General features: G+C 36.3%; 2 protein-coding genes and 1 pseudogene across 2 annotated transcripts; all 3 read left to right on the top strand.

The window, feature by feature from the left end:
• The first annotated feature begins 1,335 nt into the window (after positions 1-1,335).
• On the top strand, positions 1,336-3,570 carry LOC100749156 (cytochrome P450 9e2). Its single transcript, XM_003486002.4, has one exon. The coding sequence runs from the start codon at positions 1,429-1,431 to the stop codon at positions 3,004-3,006; it is 1,578 nt and encodes a 525-aa protein (XP_003486050.1). The 5' UTR covers positions 1,336-1,428; the 3' UTR covers positions 3,007-3,570.
• A 354-nt stretch (positions 3,571-3,924) lies between these two features.
• LOC100741091 lies at positions 3,925-9,180 on the top strand (annotated as a pseudogene).
• A 2,660-nt stretch (positions 9,181-11,840) lies between these two features.
• On the top strand, positions 11,841-18,389 carry LOC100740972. The gene is made up of 2 exons (XM_033318412.1): positions 11,841-13,434; positions 16,416-18,389. Exons 1-2 carry the CDS (start codon positions 11,881-11,883, stop codon positions 18,009-18,011), a joined length of 3,150 nt encoding a protein of 1,049 aa, XP_033174303.1. The 5' UTR covers positions 11,841-11,880; the 3' UTR covers positions 18,012-18,389.
• Positions 18,390-18,752: the final 363 nt, after the last annotated feature.

The raw sequence follows: 18,752 nt of genomic DNA, 5'->3' as shown, positions 1-18,752 counted from the left end.
ATACAAAATTGAATACATATTGCTTTATGAGCTCCGAGCATGAAGTAAAATTTCTTTCAATGTAGTGTAAAATAACATAATAACATTTACATAGTCTTCTGTAATCTTTATGTTATATAACTTCTTACATTACATTTACGAAATATATATTTGAATAATGTTATCTGAAAACGTAAAAAAATTAATTTTTCTGTGATATCGAAATAACCAAACTAGTACTAGACTGCATCGACTATCATTTCGTGACGATATTTCAGAATGTTCGTTATATAACAAGATTTGCTTTATCGCCTTAAATTACACCGTAAATTGTCGTAAATTGTCTAAATTGTTCTAAATTGTCTTTTATACGAAAAAAGCGTTCGTAGAAATAGTCACATAACATAATACAGTAACCAGCAAGCAGTAAAGTCTAATATAACATATTCAATTAAAAACACGAAATAATCTCGGTGAGCCGGTAAACAAACAAAATAGTAAACAACGAATTGTTATATCGTGTAGGGTGTTTTTTCGTACAATTTCCTTCCGAAGTAATGTTTTATATGTATAAGAAACAATTAACAAATACTTTAAAGTGCTGCAATTGGACGAATTATCTTCATTAATTCGTTAAGTAAATAAACCAGTTTCTTTTAGAATCACAACGCAATTTATGTTGCATCACAATCAGTGGAATTATTTATCAAGAAAAATTGTATACGTATTATCTTGCTCAGCGTCAGACAACGATAAGCGAACTACGCGAATGACTGTGGTTATTTAGAATAACCAATCTCACCGACTTCGTCAAGATCATAACATGTCATAAGGTCAAAGTATTGAATATTTTCCTTCTGCAAAAAAACCGCTCTGCAACCCCCCTCCCCCAATAATCGGCTCGCAAACATTTATTTTTATTTGTATACTTGACTGTTTGAAAACTTCAATGGGAAAAGTATTTTAATAACAAAAACCAATTAGCTCTACAACTACAAAATAAATGTATTGTCAGATGGACAGAAGATGATCGTAAGTACTTATTAACGAATATTATATCGAAGATTGGTTATTAAAAATTTCAGAACGACCGATTTCTTTTCCTTGGAAGCTATGCTCCGGGTATGCTTAATTAAAATTTCACGGCCTAAATTCCATCGATCCATCTTTTTCCAAATATGTAATCATTAATTGCAATCTATGCCGAACATGTTAAACTAATTATCCAACTGATAAAACTGGTAAAACTGATAAAAGTGGAAGGAAAGCGATGAAATCAAACGTAAGGGAGTTTCAACACGTCGAGACGCTCCTGAATCCTGATATGCAGACACGAATTCCCCTACATAGGAACTCTACGCATAGGCCGACTCTTAGTCTTCTTGGTAAGAGAACACAGCGCACATCGTGTCATCGCTAAACTCTGGCACCTACACCGACTACTTTACCATGGAGTATCTACCGATCGCTTTGTCCATAGTGGCAGTAGTACTCGTCGTTATTTACTATTTTACCACGAGAAATCATAATTTATTCAAGAAGCATGGAATTCTGCATATTCCACCAACGCCACTGTTTGGAAATATGGGTCCCTTACTTAGACGACAGTGCACCATGTACGATTTTATTCTCAAAATTTATCAATTACATCCTGAAGCGAAATATGTTGGCTTCTACGAATTTCTGACGCCTGTTCTAATGCTCCGCGATCCGGAACTGATTAAAGCTGTCACTATCAAGAACGCCGAACAATTTCCGGACCATCGTCCGTTAGTGTACGAGGAAGTGGACCCTTTGTTAGGAGGAATGTTATTTTCTCTGACAGGTGACCAATGGAAGGAGCATAGAAATATGTTGTCTCCCACGTTTACTTCTAGCAAGATAAAAGGCATGTACAAACTGATGACCGATTGCGCGGACAAATTCGTGGACCATTTAACGAAACTGCCGGAGAACGAGCGTGAAATGGAGATGAAGAGCCTTCTGAGTAAATATACAAACGACGTGATCGCTACCTGCGTGTACGGTGTTTCCGTGGACACAATAAAAGATCCAAATAACGTGTTTTACGTATACGGTAAAATAGGTACAACCTTAGTAACTTTCAAAAAATCTCTAACAATGCTGATGCACAAAAACGCCCCTTGGCTAGCGAAACTGTTGCAATTTAAATACGTAGAAAGCTATATCGCGAAATTTTTCTCTGATATCGTGACAGACACGGTCGAAGCTAGAGAAAAGACTGGCGCTTATAGATCGGACGTCATACAGCTATTGCTAGAGACTAACAAGAAGAAGGAGCTAGGAAAAGGTATGAGCGTGGAAAGTATGGCCTCTCACGCTTTCAGCTTCTTTTTCGGCGGGTTTGATACCGTCTCTGCGCAAATTTGCATAGTGACGCACCTGTTAGCCGAGAATCCAGATGTTCAAGAAAGATTACAGCAAGAAATCGACGAAGCATTGGAAAACAACAACGGCCAATTAACCTACGATGCTCTAAACGAGATGAAGTATCTAGATGCCGTGATGAATGAATCCTTGCGACTGCATCCGGTAGCTATATTCATAGACAGGCTATGTGCTGAAGATTTCGAACTGCCACCTGCGTTACCCGGTGACAAACCTTTCACAATCAAGAAAGGAATGAACGTTTGGATTCCTGTGAAAGCGATTCATCACGATCCTAAGTACTACGAAAATTCTTTGAATTTCGATCCAGACAGATTTTTTAAAAATGGTAAGAAGATTATGAACTCGGACACGTATATGCCATTTGGCCTTGGGCCCAGAATGTGCATCGGAAACCGGTTTGCACTCACAGAGATGAAGGTATTGCTATGTCACCTTCTTGCCAAGTGCAATGTCAAGATCGGACCGAAAACGACAACTCCGTTAGAATTCGAGAAAGGTGTGATAAGCGCCACTGCGAAAAATGGATTCTGGTTGATCATTGAGCCAAGGAAAAGTTCTTATCGCTTTGCCCAGGTTAACGGAGGTGCCAATGGAATTTGTACAAATGGAATATGAAGTAAAATAACCTTTAATTTCCTTGTGTAGAAAATTGTAAACCTTTAAAATTATACGTTTATCATACGTTCACATCATTAAACGATTAATATCATGTAATGTACAGCTTGCGAAATATATTTCACATGTCAGAGTTTGAAAAATCAATTACTCGAGATAATCTCATACTGTAAAAGGCAAGAACGTATTAAATTACACTTGTTACACGTAATTACACTTGTAGTATCGTACGTTACTCTGGTGCTATCTCATCTCGAATACGCGCCGGCAATATGGACGCCAAGCACTGAGAAATCCTGTTAACTTCCGGAAAATATCCAAAATCATTTTCTCAGGTTCCTTGCGTATAAGAGGGGCGACCTGATCATGATTATTCAGTGATTATTGTCTCAATTGAATATATTGTAAGTAGAGCAGCGTAGGACTGTTAACGAATTATCATTATTACGCAGTATTTGGAACAACAGAATTAACTGTCCTGATCTTACAATACGTATTAACTTTAACATTCCCTCCTATGTCTTCAGCATTCGATATTATTTCATACGCCTATTCGCCAATCGACATTCGGTAACGATATCATCAACAGAATCTGCAAAATTAATAAATACATCGACCAACTCGACTTCCTTTATGATTTGCCATCAAAATGTAAGAAAAATCCGTTTGTGAAATAATGCAATATCTTCTATCTTTGTGCGACACTGATATTATGTATTGTATATTGATTGTCATGTTGTACTCTTGCATTGCGTAAAATTTTGTGAAACTTATTTTGTTAAACTTATGCGTAAGAATTTGATTGTTTATCTCGCTATGCTCCTAATATTTTGCTACATTAGAAAGGTGTTTTCCCGTTAATAAAATTTGTTGTTATTATTATTATTTACTTCATTATTATTAAACGGTTAAAAAAATTGACAAACTATCGTTTCCCGTATCTGTTTCTCATCAGCGATAACTTTGGCACGTAACACCGAAAGCGCTGCATCATTCTGTAGTAAATATTAGGTTGTATTCAACGCAATTTCTATCTGAACGATAAATCTATCCATTAGTAAATACCTACAACGCTACGTCAGGCGACAGACAAAATCATGTAGTTACTTCTAAATTAAGCGGAACATTTACAGCTCGTCATTATCATGATAATATTTCTGCATCCTAATATAGTCGCATAGAGTTGCGTTTAACCTTTTTAAATTAAAACTTTAGAAACGATGCCGGAAAGGTTGACATTACCATGTTTGTATATATTTCATTTTACAAAAAAGGAAGTTTCATTTTTTTCTATAGAATACCACAACAGGCATACTTTACAAAGTTTCTTATATTTGAATCAAAAACGAAATTAAGCATGTATACCTTTCTTTACCTTTATCTGTTACATGCGGATTCCAAAAAATTCCATCAAAGAAAGACTTAAGGTTGATGTTTCGTATAAGTAACGACATATAAATAACTTAAAACGGTCGAGTTAGATGAATTATTCCGTATACTAATTTATTACCTAAAATTGGTTAAACAAAGAATTAGTTTCTTTGCGAATCACAGTGCAACATGTGCGACATTTTAATTAATGGAATAACGAATAGACAGCAATTATTTTCATAACAAAAATCGATCAAAATTTTTGATTCGGAATTAACAGTTCACGGTAATGGAATGATAGTGTCCAACTATTAACAATGAATTTAATCTAATAAGGAATGCTTATTTATGTATCTATGTCAGTACGTAAGTAAGACTCACGCGTTAACAACGACTAAAGGACGGACGGCTGTTTTGTTTATATGTTTTATGCTTCTTTCATACTGTATGACATCATCGAACAATTGTATGAAAATATTCCTATGATATTGAAATATCTTATCGAATAATCTTATCGATTAGTTCCGTTTAGTCATTAGAACTAACACCTTTTTCCGAGTAGGTTATCCGTTTATCCGTCCATATAATCTATTGGTGTACCGAACATCTCACATCTATTATAAAAGATTTGAATTTTTACATTCCCGACTCGATCTTTGCTCTGCCTCAATCTATTCCAATTATTCACATAGGAATTTATGTCAATGTTTCATCGACAGAATGATGTCGCCCGTGAACGATGACTTTGTTTAGATTGTAACTTTATAATTAATCGATTCGCTAACATTTAATTAATTCGTATGAAAATGTAAGGCCACATTAAGTAGTCTCTGATTACTATGTTTGCATTATGAAATATCGTTATTTCAGATAAGACGGCAAATGGCGTGCAGTATCGTCCGAGAATTGATCTAAAGGCAATCAGATAAGTTAACCAAATTATCAATCGGTCGACATAACAAAACAAAAATGAGTATCAGTCGAAATAACTATAAGGAAACGTGGAGTGGTAGCCTAGTTTTTGCCGAGTCACGCTTGGTTTAAGAAGTAACGTTTAAATGTTAGGGAATAGAACATGCTTGAAATGCCCCTACATATCGGGACACAGACACGTTCCCTTCTATATGTATGTACTTATAAAGCTACGCGATAAATCGTTGAACAATCAGTCATCTTACTAAGCGGACGCTGTGCAAGATATCGTGTCGAAAGTGAAAATTCCAACAATGGCTTTAATTTAATATTCAGAATGGAGTATTTGTCCTTTGGTCTGTCTTTGGTAGCGATACCTGTCGCTACCTACTATTTCGCCACGAAAAATCATAATTTATTTAAGAAGCATGGTGTTTTTTCGACTGTTCACGGAGAGACGCGATCGCGAGGAAGCGCATCAACGGGAGTTTAGACAATCGACACCACGAACTGATCGACCCCCTATTTCGATTAGGATAATAGAGGTAGCTTAATGAGTATAATGCTTGATTAACAGTTCAAAGATAGTATATATCTCCAACAACTTTGTAGAAAAGATAGTTACGCTGGTGTGTAAGGTATAAGTTAAGTAGGTCAATGATTGAAGGATTGAAAGAAATCTGGTAAAGAGATGTTGACTGTTATAAAGATGATGAACCAGTGAAGTCCGGTGACGATGCTGTTGCAAAGGAAAACTTTTACTCGGTGGTGATCGCCCCACCACTGCTCGCGTTAGGATGGAATCCTTGGAACCATGGGAAAACCCACGTTTCCCCAATTTTTACCTGATGACGCAATAAGGAATCTCTTGACTTAAAGATGTTTTATGCCACTTAACGACCTTAATGGTAAATCAGAAAACCTCATTTTATGACAGTTCCTTAAGATTATTGCGACCCGTTTAATTCTATGTGCACAGCTGCTGGCTGCCTCGAACGTAAAGAGTCACCGGACGTAACACATGGAATCCTACACATTTCACCGTTGCCATTGTTTGCAAATATGGGATACTTTTGCGCCAGACGGACCACCTTGCAAGACACCATTCTGGAAACCTACCAACTTCATCCCGAAGCGAAATACGTCGGCATATACGAGTCACTCACGCCTATCATGGTACTTCGTAACCTCGATTTGATCAAGTCCATCACCATGAAGAATTTCGATCACTTTACCAATCGTCGTAACTTCGTCGATAAGGATATGGATCCTATCTTTGCCGAAATGCTATTTTCTATGAACGGCGAGCAATGGAAAGAGCAGAGAAGCATGTTGTCGCCAACGTTTACTTCCAATAAGATTAAGGACATATTTAATCTAATATCTGGATGTGCGATCAGATACGCGGACTATGTACTTGTCGAAACTGACAGAAGACGAGGGTGAAATAGAAATGGAGCATCTGTTGACTAAATATACTAACGACGTAATCGTGACCTGCGTCTACGGCGTATCTGTCCACACCGTCGGAAGTTTACAACATTGAGGAAAGCTATGAGAATGCTAACGCAAAGGAACCTACCCTGCCTGACTAAGCTTCTCCACCTTCGATTTCTGGAAAAGCATGTAGCAAAATTTTTCACCGAACAAGTTATCAACACGGTTGAGGAGAGGAAACGCAATGGCACTTGTCGGTCAGACATTCTACAGTTATTCATGGATGTGACTGATAAGAAAGATCCAGGAAAAGGTATGAGCATGAAAAACACAGTTAATCACGCTTTTAGCTTATTTTTTGGTGGAACTTATTCCGTTGCAACGCAGACGAGCTTTCTGTTCTACTTTCTAGCCGAAAATCCAGAGATTTTGAAACAGGAGGAAATCGACGAAACATTGGAAAATAATAATGGACAATTGACTTACGATGCCATGATCAACGAAGCGATGAGATTGCAACCAATTACCGTATTCTTGGATAGACTATGTGTGAAAGATTTCGAGCTGCCATCAGCCTTACCTGGTGAAAAACCTTTCACCGTAAAAGCAGGAATGAATATCTGGATACCTGTTGACGCGATTCATCACGATCCCAAGCACTACGAAAATCCGCAGAAATTCGATCCGGATAGATTCCTCGAGAATCTATCAGAAAGAAGATCATAAATTCGGGGGCGTTTATGCCGTTTGATCTCGGTCCCAAAATCTGTATCGGTAATCGGTTCCCGTTAACAGAGATAAAGGTATTGCTGTGTCACATTCTCGCCAAGTGCAATGTCAAGATTGGATCGAAGATGTTGCTTCCGTTGTAATATGAGGAAGGTGTGATAACCGCCTATGCTAAGAATGGATTTTGGCTGAATGTTGAGCCCAGAGAAAATTCTTACTGCATATTTCAAACTAATGGAACGACAAATTGCGTATGATCAATGGAATTTATAGGAACTGAATTTAGGAATGAGCGATCTTTAACACGATACGTTGAAATCCTTCTTTGTATCCTGCTTTGTATGGTTTTTCTCAATTAATCTCGATACTGATTGAAGATTGCTATTTGCTTTACTTAAGTATGAAATTTCCTACATAATTCGTGGCTTGGTTGATTATACGTTTTTGCTCATGATTCGAACAATTAATGTCATGTAATGTACAATTTACTAAACATTATTTCTTTGTTAGAGTTTGGTAAAAAATGTTTTGTTTTATATCGACTATTTTGTAACATAATTTAAATATTAAATTAGGAAAATTCGTTTAGCATAAAAATAGAGTAAACTAAATTCAAGGATGCATGTGTCTCAATTATTGGATAAAAGAAGTTCTTGGATTCTAATTAATGAAATAAAGCTATTGTGGATTAATCGTCGAGCCTGGACCTTTCGGTTTTGTTATTGTTCATCTCTGGTGTCTAAAAATTAAATAAAAGAAATGACTAATCACGATGTATAGCTAAATGAATAGTATGATGGATCTAATCGATCAGAAATACTTGACTTTTTATTTTATATTTTCAGGAACAATTTATAGTTCATTTAATGTTCTATACAAAGATAAATATTTTTTTGCTCAAAACAAAATATTTTATCGTAATTCTTTTGTTGTAAATTTCAGCGTAGAATACATTACTCCGGTTAATTTCGTATAAGTACGCATAATTTAAATTGAGATTGACTAGGCAATACTAGATAGGAAAAAATATATAAAATACAATAACATTAGATTGATCTCTAATAGTACGTACATATGTACATGTACAATCTAGGTTAGCTCTTCTTCATTCTTGATAAAATTTTGTTTCAAGATTTCTGTTACAATACCATCCACGATAGTTCCAATCAATAAAAAAATAATCTGTGCACACTCTAAACTCGATTATATAAAAGGGAAACGCGCCTCTGGACCCTCAAACATTAAAATAATTATTTGGGCGCACATAAAGTCGAATTCATTCGATGTCATCTAAGTTATTGATTATATCAAAGGGAAACGTGAAAGGGATACGTCATAACTCGCGAATATCGCGGGCCACAACTCTAGGCAAATGGAATTAAGAACACAAAACTGAAAGGAAAGGAAATACGCGTATAAATACTTTACATTATTATTGAACAAAATTAAAATCTAAGAATATCGAAATAGAAACAAGGAAAAATGAGACATCCACTGACACGTACCGCCTTGCACGCGCTCTCCTGAATACAATACACAGTACAATAAGCAAGTAATGGAAGTTAAGATGCTACAATCTTCTCATATAGCAGCTACAGTGACAAACAACTGACACGCGCCAAAGGCTCAAGTACTGGCATCAGCAAGGTAACCACGTGTTGAGCAGAATACGACGTATCATGAGCAGAAACTGATACTGCAAGAAGAATGCAGCAGCAATACTTCCACGAAACCCACATAAGCTGAAATCCTAACACTTCTCGAAAGACACCAGCAGAACTGAAGATTGCAGCGTCCGCAAAAGTAATCACGTACCAAAACTCCGCGCTATCATAGAATAATCCATCACGTGACAATTGGCCATGATAGTCTTAGTATAAATAAGGGTAGCCACTTAGAAACAAGCAGTCCAGTTAAAGTCCGTAACGTAGTTCAGTAAAAATTTGTAGAGAAGCAGTTCAGTTGAAATTTTGTCAAAGCGCAGTTCAGTTAAAAATTTTTCAAGGGTTCAATCAGTTCAGTTCAGTTATTGACTTCAGTTATTCAGTTCAGTTATAGAGTTCAGTCCAAGTAGTTAAAATTTTGTCAAGAATCGGTTAAAAATTTATCGAGAGTTAATATCAAGTTCAGAAGAACAGTAGTCTTTACGAAGCAGAGAATTGTTCTAATCCAATCTTTAAGTAACGTCAAGAAGTAGAACGGAGCATTTTATTAATCGTTAACCATTCATACAGTCAGTCTTCCAATAACTATATTGACTCAGTACGACATTCCAGGAGTGCGATCGACTATACATATAAGCAAGGTGAGAAGCTAAACATTGTAACATTTTCTTCTTCGATTTCGGACTTGTACCACATATACAATTTCAATAAAACTATTCATTGACTATTATTTTCATCAATCAAGAAGATATTGAAAATATTTATTTATTTCAAGGAGACTTTAATCCTTCTCGTGCTAGTACTCCTGCACATAGCGGGTAAGCCGAAATGTGAAAGTTTATTTACCAGTCGTATTGATACGCTAGTTAACGCTATTCATACGGTTATATTAACGAATTAAAATATGAACGATACAACAGTTTAGAAATTCAAAATAGTGACGCGCTCTAGAAGGGTGCGACAAGTTTTTGGAATCATTTCATTCAGACGTTTGCCTTGTTTCAAAATTAGCGAATGGGAGTCGAATTAATCGAAATAGTTAATAACTACTTCTGGTGACAGCAACTACCGTTTTTATTTAAATATAATTCGAGAATTCTAAGATTCGACATCTAGAGTAACATATAACGGCTACGAATACCGAAGATCAAGACCAAATCGTAACAAGTATTTCAGTTCGGAAATAAAAATAGACACTTTTTTTAAGTTTTTGTTGATAAAAAATGATTCAAAATGTAAAAGAACCTTTTTATAGACCCCCTTTTCATTTTTTCTCGCCAACTATTTGTCGCACGAAAAAGAAGTGTAATAACACGCAGTTGTCTGCATCTAGTCTGTCAACTATTGTTTGACGTGTTTTTTTTATACATAATCAATAATTTAAATAACTATTTTCATGTTTAAAGATCCAGTGACACGTTTTCCTCTTACATAATCGAGCACATAATCGAGTATACATATACGTGACATGATATAGCGAAATTGTAAATCCAATCACGATTTCAAACAATGGTATTTATAATGTCAAGAGAAACCGATAGTAAAAACATGAACAGATAAGGGCCTGATGCCTTTATCAGATCGGTACGAAGAAACTTCTAATACAAAGACAATGTTATTAACATTTATAATTATGTTAAAATTTCTCTTCCTCGCGTTACAATTTATCAAAATAGTAATTGATATGGAAGTGTCTCTGGAAATGCAAATTCTCTATTTTCATCAATTCTTAAAATTAACCCGAGCGAGAAGATCTAAAGACTACAAAATGCATTTTTTCAAAAATTAAATCTCAAATAAGAAATGCTACATTTTCAATTTGCTTTTACATAAAGAATGGTCCTTTTATCCATGTGTCCGATGCACACAACTAATCTGGATAGAATGAACGATTGATAGTGATAAACAAATAGGAAAACGGAATCTAATTTTAAACAAAAATATTTCGCTACATATTTTGTATTTTTGCAAAAAATCAATGATTTATTTAATATTCCGTAAAGGCACAAATATTCCTTCATTAAAATTGAAGTATTAGCAATTTGAATTTTTATCAAGAATATGTTTAATTTACAAAAATTAACTAATGATCACTTCGCGTTTCCGTCTTCCGTCCGCGATAATTTTTATTCTGCGCATTAAAGTACTGCGTAAAACGTCACACAATCAATAAAAATTAATAATAATCTTTTCCTTATGCATATAATCCTCTGTCCGCAAACTTTTATTCTTATTTGTATACTTGAATGTTTGGGAACTTCAGTGGGAAAAGTATTTTAATAAGAATAACAAATTAACTCTACAACTACGAAATAAATATATTGTCAGCTGAATAGAAGACAATCGTAAGTACTTATTAACGAATATTATATCGAAGATTGGTTATTAAAAATTTCAGAACGACCGATTTCTTTTCCTTGAAAGCTATGCTCCGGGTATGTTTAATTAAAATTTCACGGCCTAAATTCCATCGATCCATCTTTTTTCCAATTATGTAATCAGTAATTGCAATCTATGTCGAATATGTTAAACTTATTATCACCAACAACTGATAAATCTGCGCATAAATGTGAGTGGAACGCGATGGAACGTCAAACGCAAAGGAGTTCGACACCATGGAGACGCTCCTGCATACTGATATGCAGAAACGAGTTCTCCTATATAAGAACTGTGCTCATAGGCCGACTCTTAGTCTTCTTGGTAAGAGAACATAGCGCACATCGTGTCATCGCTAAACTCTGCCTACATCGACTACTTTACCATGGAGTATCTACCGATCGCTTTGTCCATAGTGGCAGCAGTACTCGTCGTTATTTACTACTTTACCACAAGAAATCATAATTTATTCAAGAAGCATGGAATTCTGCATATTCCACCAATGCCACTGTTTGGAAATATGGGACCCTTCCTTAGAAGACAGTGCACCATGCACGATTTTATTCTCAAAATTTATCAATTACATCCTGAAGCGAAATATGTTGGCTTCTACGAATTTCTGACGCCTGTTCTAATGCTCCGCGATCCGGAACTGGTTAAAGCTGTCACCATTAAGAATATTGAACACTTCCCAGATCATCGACCGTTCGCGTACAAGGAAGTGGACCCTTTGTTAGGGGGAATGTTATTTTGTCTGACAGGTGACCAGTGGAAGGAGCATAGAAATATGTTGTCTCCCACGTTTACTTCTAGCAAGATAAAAGGCATGTACAAACTGATGTCCGATTGCGCGGTCAAATTCGTGGACCATTTAACGAAACTGCCGGAGAACGAGCGTGAAGTGGAGATGAAGAGCCTTCTGAGTAAATATACAAACGACGTGATCGCCACGTGCGTGTACGGTGTCTCCGTGGACACAATAAAAGATCCAAATAACGTGTTTTACGTGTACGGTAAAATAGGTACAACCTTAGTAACTTTCAAAAAATCTCTAACAACGTTGATGCACAAAAACGCTCCTTGGCTAGCGAAACTCTTGCAATTTAAATACGTGGAAAGCTACGTCGAGAAATTTTTCTCTGATATCGTAACCGAGACAGTCAAAGCTAGAGAAGAGACTGGTGCTTATAGATCGGACGTCATACAGCTATTGCTAGAGACTAACAAAAAAAAGGAGCCAGGAAAAGGTATGAGCGTGGAAAGCATGGCCTCTCACGCTTTCAGCTTCTTCTTCGGTGGATTTGAGGCCGTTTCCACGCAAATCAGCTTAGTGACGCACCTGTTGGCCGAAAATCCAGATGTTCAAAAAAGATTACAACAAGAAATCGATGAAGCATTGGAAAACAACAACGGGCAATTAACCTACGCTATTCTAAGCGAGATGAAGTATCTAGATGCCGTGATGAATGAATCCTTGCGACTGCATCCGGTAGCTATATTCATAGACAGGCTATGTGCTGAAGATTTCGAACTGCCACCTGCGTTACCCGGTGACAAACCTTTCACAATCAAGAAAGGAATGAACGTTTGGATTCCTGTGAAAGCGATTCATCACGATCCTAAGTACTACGAAAATTCTTTGAATTTCGATCCAGACAGATTTTTTAAAAATGGTAAGAAGATTATGAACTCGGACACGTATATGCCATTTGGCCTTGGGCCCAGAATGTGCATCGGAAACCGGTTTGCACTCACAGAGATGAAGGTATTGCTATGTCACCTTCTTGCCAAGTGCAATGTCAAGATCGGACCGAAAACGACAACTCCGTTAGAATTCGAGAAAGGTGTGATAAACGCCGGTGCGAAAAATGGATTTTGGTTGATCATTAAGCCAAGGAAACGTTCTGATCGCTTTTCCCAGGTCAACGGAGGTGCCAAATGAATTTGTACAAATGATTTGTAGAAAATTTTAAACCTTTAAAATGATACGTTTATCATACGTTCGCATCATTAAACAATTAATATCATGTAATGTACAGCTTGCGAAATATAGTTCACATGTCAGAGTTTGAAAAATCAATTACTCGAGATAATCTCATACTGTAAAAGGCAAGAACGTATTAAATTACACTTGTTACACGTAATTACACTTGTAGTATCTTGTAGTATCTCATCTCGAATACGCGCCGGCAATATGGACGCCAAGCTCTGAGAAATCCTGTTAACTTCCGGAAAATATCCAAAATCATTTTCTCAGGTTCCTTGCGTATAAGAGGGGCGACCTGATCATGATTATTCAGTGATTATTGTCTCAATTGAATATATTGTAAGTAGAGCAGCGTAGGACTGTTAACGAATTATCATTATTACGCAGTATTTGGAACAACAGAATTAACTGTCCTGATCTTACAATACGTATTAACTTTAACATTCCCTCCTATGTCTTCAGCATTCGATATTATTTCATACGCCTATTCGCCAATCGACATTCGGTAACGATATCATCAACAGAATCTGCAGAATTAATAAATACATCGACCAACTCGACTTCCTTTATGATTCGCCATCAAAGTGTAAGAAAAATCCGTTTGTGAAATAATGCAATATCTTCTATCTTTGTGCGACACTGATATTAGATATTGTTTATTGATTGTCATATTGTACTCTTGCATTGCATAAATTTTATGAAACTTATGTTGTTAAACTTATGTATAAAAATTTGATTGTTTAACTCGTTATGCTTCTAATATTTCGCTACAATATTATAAAAAAAGGTTTCTCTCCGTTCATTAAAATTTGTTACTGTTATTATTATTAAGTTTATTATTATTAAATAGTTCTATTACTTTAAAGTATTACTGAAAATTATTAAACGGTTTTATTTTTGCAAAGAATCGGTGTGTTATTCAACCCTATCCCTAAAACTGAAGTATTCCTACTTTGAACTCTTATTAGGAATATATTTAACTTTAAAAAATTAGCAAACGATCTGTTTCTCGTATCTGTTTTCCATCGGCGATAAATTCCGCATGTGACATCTAAAGCCTGCGTTATGGTACTGTAAGTTTGTTCCATTGATACAAATATCAACAATACTACTTTCTTTCCTCAAACGAAGCAATATAGTTACGTATGTATAAATTGTACGGAGCATGCACAATTTAGTATCGTGATAACATTCCTGTTACAGTCCCATCGTAATGTAACATTAATATCGTTCTGACTTATTTCGTTCGTATGTAGTTTTAAATTGAGATGACCGAATTAGATAAATCATCCTGTATATTGATTTATTGTCTGACAGAAAATCAGATTCTCGGCAAATCACAATGCAATGTATAATATGCTCAATGGAATAATTTATCAACAGTAGTTACTTCCATAATAAATTTCCGATTCGATCGAAACTCTTGATTAACGATTAACAATTGATTTAATCTTATGTAAGGAATTCTCGTTCGTGGATTCTTTTTAGGAATTTTATAAATAATCTCGCGAGTTAACGACGGATAAAGGACGGCATAGGAAATATGTTTTATGATATTGTACGGTCTAGTAATGTCGAGTAATTGTGTACACTATTACGCATGGCACAGAAACACCAGCGATCTAAACCATACCAGCGTATCAGCGTTCGCATGTACTTAACCTTGTTTCAGAGAGTTACGCCTGGCAAACTAGTGTCGAAACGCGCATCAAAGTCCAATGCAAAAATCACACGGCGAGTGCCGCGCCGGGCAGGAGTTCATCAAACATCAAGAGATAGATGAACGAGTTCATAGATCATCGAGTCCAAACTTGCTTAAAATACCAAAAAAAATTCTTGACTTTTATCTCTGCTGCTTTGAACCACTATATTCGTATCTGCGGTTTTTTTGGAAACATTGTCAATTCCATACGAAGAGATCCTCATCGTTCGGGCAAAACGGTACATATTTCAATACATACACATATACATCAAAACATCTTATTGGTTAGATTATTCGATCTCGTTGATAGGACAAATGCCTCTTTTCAATAAATTATTCGTTTACGTGTGTCTAAGTGTTCTAAATATACCGAATATTTCAAATCTATTACAAAATATTTGAATTTTTCTATTCCACTATTCAATACCTCCACTATACCTTAACGTACTCCAATTATTCATATAGGAATTTATGTCCACGCATTGTCCATAAGATGATGTCACCGTGAACAATGATTTTACTCCAGTCGTAACTTTAAAATCATTTAATTTAGGAACTTTTTAATTAGTCGAGACATCCGTACGAAAATTTACAGTTAGATTAAATATTGTTATTTTTACATATTACGATGTAATTATTTGTTATAAGCCATGCACTGTCGTTTGACACTTAATCTAAAGACAATCAGATAGGTTAGTTAATTCGTCAATCGATCCGGCTGATACAATAAAACAAAAATGAGTGTGAATCAAAGATAGCTGCAAGGAGCGCTTGATCACGTGGTTTTCGTGGTTTTCCTCAGCCTGGGTTCTAGAAAGAGGAAGCAAAAATACTCTAGGGTACCGTAAATTAAGCCTTCTCCAGTACTGCGTAGCTAGAAGGCTCCGAAAAAGATTTGCGACTGCAGCGTATAGGATATTCCGTAATGCATTGTGCAATTATCAGCGTTTAAGTAAGCGGACAAACGTTTAAAAGATACTTTACGCATTTCCTACCTTCGCTAAATAAATCATGGCGATTTTTACGAAATACAGATTTCATCTTTTTCGTTTTTGCTTACGTAACGTTAAAGATTAGGGAGTTTACTACGCTTGAGACATTCTTGCGTATCAGAATATAGACGTGTCCTCTTACTTATTTATGTATATAGCTACGCGATAAATTGATCGACCTTTAGTTATTCGGAAAGGCCGACACAGCAAACATCGTGTCGGAAGTAAAATTCTGATAGTGGTTGTGGTATATTCGAATGGAGTATCTGTCCCTTGGTCTGTTTTTAATAGCGATACTGATCGCTATCTACTACTGTGCCACGAAGAATCATAATATATTCAAGAAACATGGAATTCTGCACATTCCACCGATACCATTGTTTGGAAATATGGGATCCTTCTTCGCAAAACGGTCCACCTTGCAAGACACCATTCTGGAAGCTTATGAACTTCATCCTGAAGCGAAATATGTTGGCATATACGAGTCCCTCACGCCTATCATAGTGCTCCGCGATCTCGACTTAATCAAGTCCGTCAACATGAAGAATTTCGATCACTTTACCGATCATCGTAACTTTGTCTTCAAGGACATGGACCCTATATTTGCCGGTATGCTGTTTTCTATGAAAGGCGAGCAATGGAAGGAACAAAGGAGCATATTGTCACTCGCGTTTACTTCCAATAAGGTAAAGGATATGTTCAATCTGATGTCCGAGTGTGCTACCAGATACGCGAACTATTTGTCGAATCTAGCGGAGAATGAGCGTGAAATGGAGATGAGGGATCTGCTGACTAAATATACCAACGACGTAATCGCCACCTGCGTCTATGGTGTATCTGTTGACACCATAAAAAATCCGAAGAACGTATTTTACACGTACGGCAAATCGACCACGTTCACTAGTTTCAAAAAAGATATGGCAATGTTGGCGCAAAGGAACCTACCCTGGCTGGCGAAGCTCCTTCAGCTCAGATTTCTGGACAAACATATAGCGAAATTTTTTACCGAACAAGTGATCAACACGATCGAAGAAAGGAAACAGAATGGCACTTATCGATCAGATATTCTACAACTATTCATAGATGTAAACGACAAGAAGGGTCCAGGAAAAGGTATGAGCACGGAAAACATGGTTAATCACGCTTTTAGCTTATTCTTTGGCGGAATTGATTCCGTTGCAACGCAGACGAGCTTTCTGTTCTACCTTCTAGCCGAAAATCCAGAGATTTTGAAAAGATTACAGAAGGAAATCGACGAAACGTTGGAAAATAATAACGGACAATTGACTTACGATGCCATACAGAAGATGAAGTACTTGGATGCCATGATCAACGAAGCGATGAGATTGCAACCAATTACCGTATTCTTGGATAGACTATGCGTGAAAGATTTCGAGCTGCCACCAGCCTTACCTGGTGAAAAACCTTTCACCGTAAAAGCAGGAATGAACATCTGGATACCTGTTGACGCGATTCACCACGATCCCAAGCACTATGAAAATCCGCAGAAATTCGATCCGGATAGATTCCTTGAGAATGGAAAGAAGATCATAAATTCGGGTGCGTTTATGCCGTTTGGTCTCGGTCCCAGAATCTGCATCGGCAATCGGTTCGCGTTAACAGAGATAAAGGTATTGCTGTGTCACATTCTCGCCAAGTGCAATGTCAAGATTGGATCGAAGATGTTGCTTCCGTTGCAATATGAGGAAGGTGTGATAACTGCCTATGCTAAGAATGGATTTTGGCTGAATGTTGAGCCCAGAGAAAATTTTTACTGCATATCTCAAACTAATGGAACGACAAAGCATCTGAGCAATGGAAATTGTAGAAATTGAATTTGCGAATGAGTGATCTTTAATGCGGTTAAAATCTTCTTTGCGTAAGGAGTAGTGTTTTTCGGTTAACTCTATGTCGGCGGACGTCACACCGAATCAGTCGTAATCCACGTGATCTATACGTTGGCTCAATTTTGTTTGGAGCATACTGAAGATGTTTTGTAATATGAGCCTGGCCCCTTCCTCTCCATTAGCGATAAGAAAACTCTCGCACGATCTCGATAACAAGAGCAGGAAAGACATTTTGGAGTAAAAAAAATGTATTGCGAATCCAGCTGCGCAGCGTCCGTCTTTCGAATGTTAATACTAATACTAACTAAAGATTGCTATTTATTTTACTTAATGTGATATAAGCAAAATAAAAAGTTTCTGATATAATTCGTGATCTGATTGATTATTCGCTCGTGCTTCGAAAGATTAATATTGTGTAATGAACAATTTGCTGAATATAATTGTTTCGTTAGAGTTTGACAAAAAAACTGTTTTTTAGCAAGTTTATGACGTAATTGAAACATTAAGTTCGGAAAATTCGTTTGGCATAAATACAGAATGAAATAAATTCAAGGATGCGTGGATATACATGTAACATGTTACTATTACATGAGAAAAGTTCTTTAATTGCAATTAATGAAAGAAAAATATCGTAGATTAAGTAAAAAGAGTGACTAATCATGACGAGTAAACGGATAAATAGAATGTTTGACACTTGCGGAAGGAAAATATTGTAATCGAGTAAATATT

The sequence above is a fragment of the Bombus impatiens genome, unplaced genomic scaffold (genome assembly GCF_000188095.3).
Source record: "Bombus impatiens unplaced genomic scaffold, BIMP_2.2 scf_0095, whole genome shotgun sequence".
Classification (NCBI taxonomy): Eukaryota; Metazoa; Arthropoda; class Insecta; order Hymenoptera; family Apidae; genus Bombus; species Bombus impatiens.
Note: the sequence above shows the minus strand (reverse complement) of the source record. Positions and strands in the feature narration are given on the sequence as shown.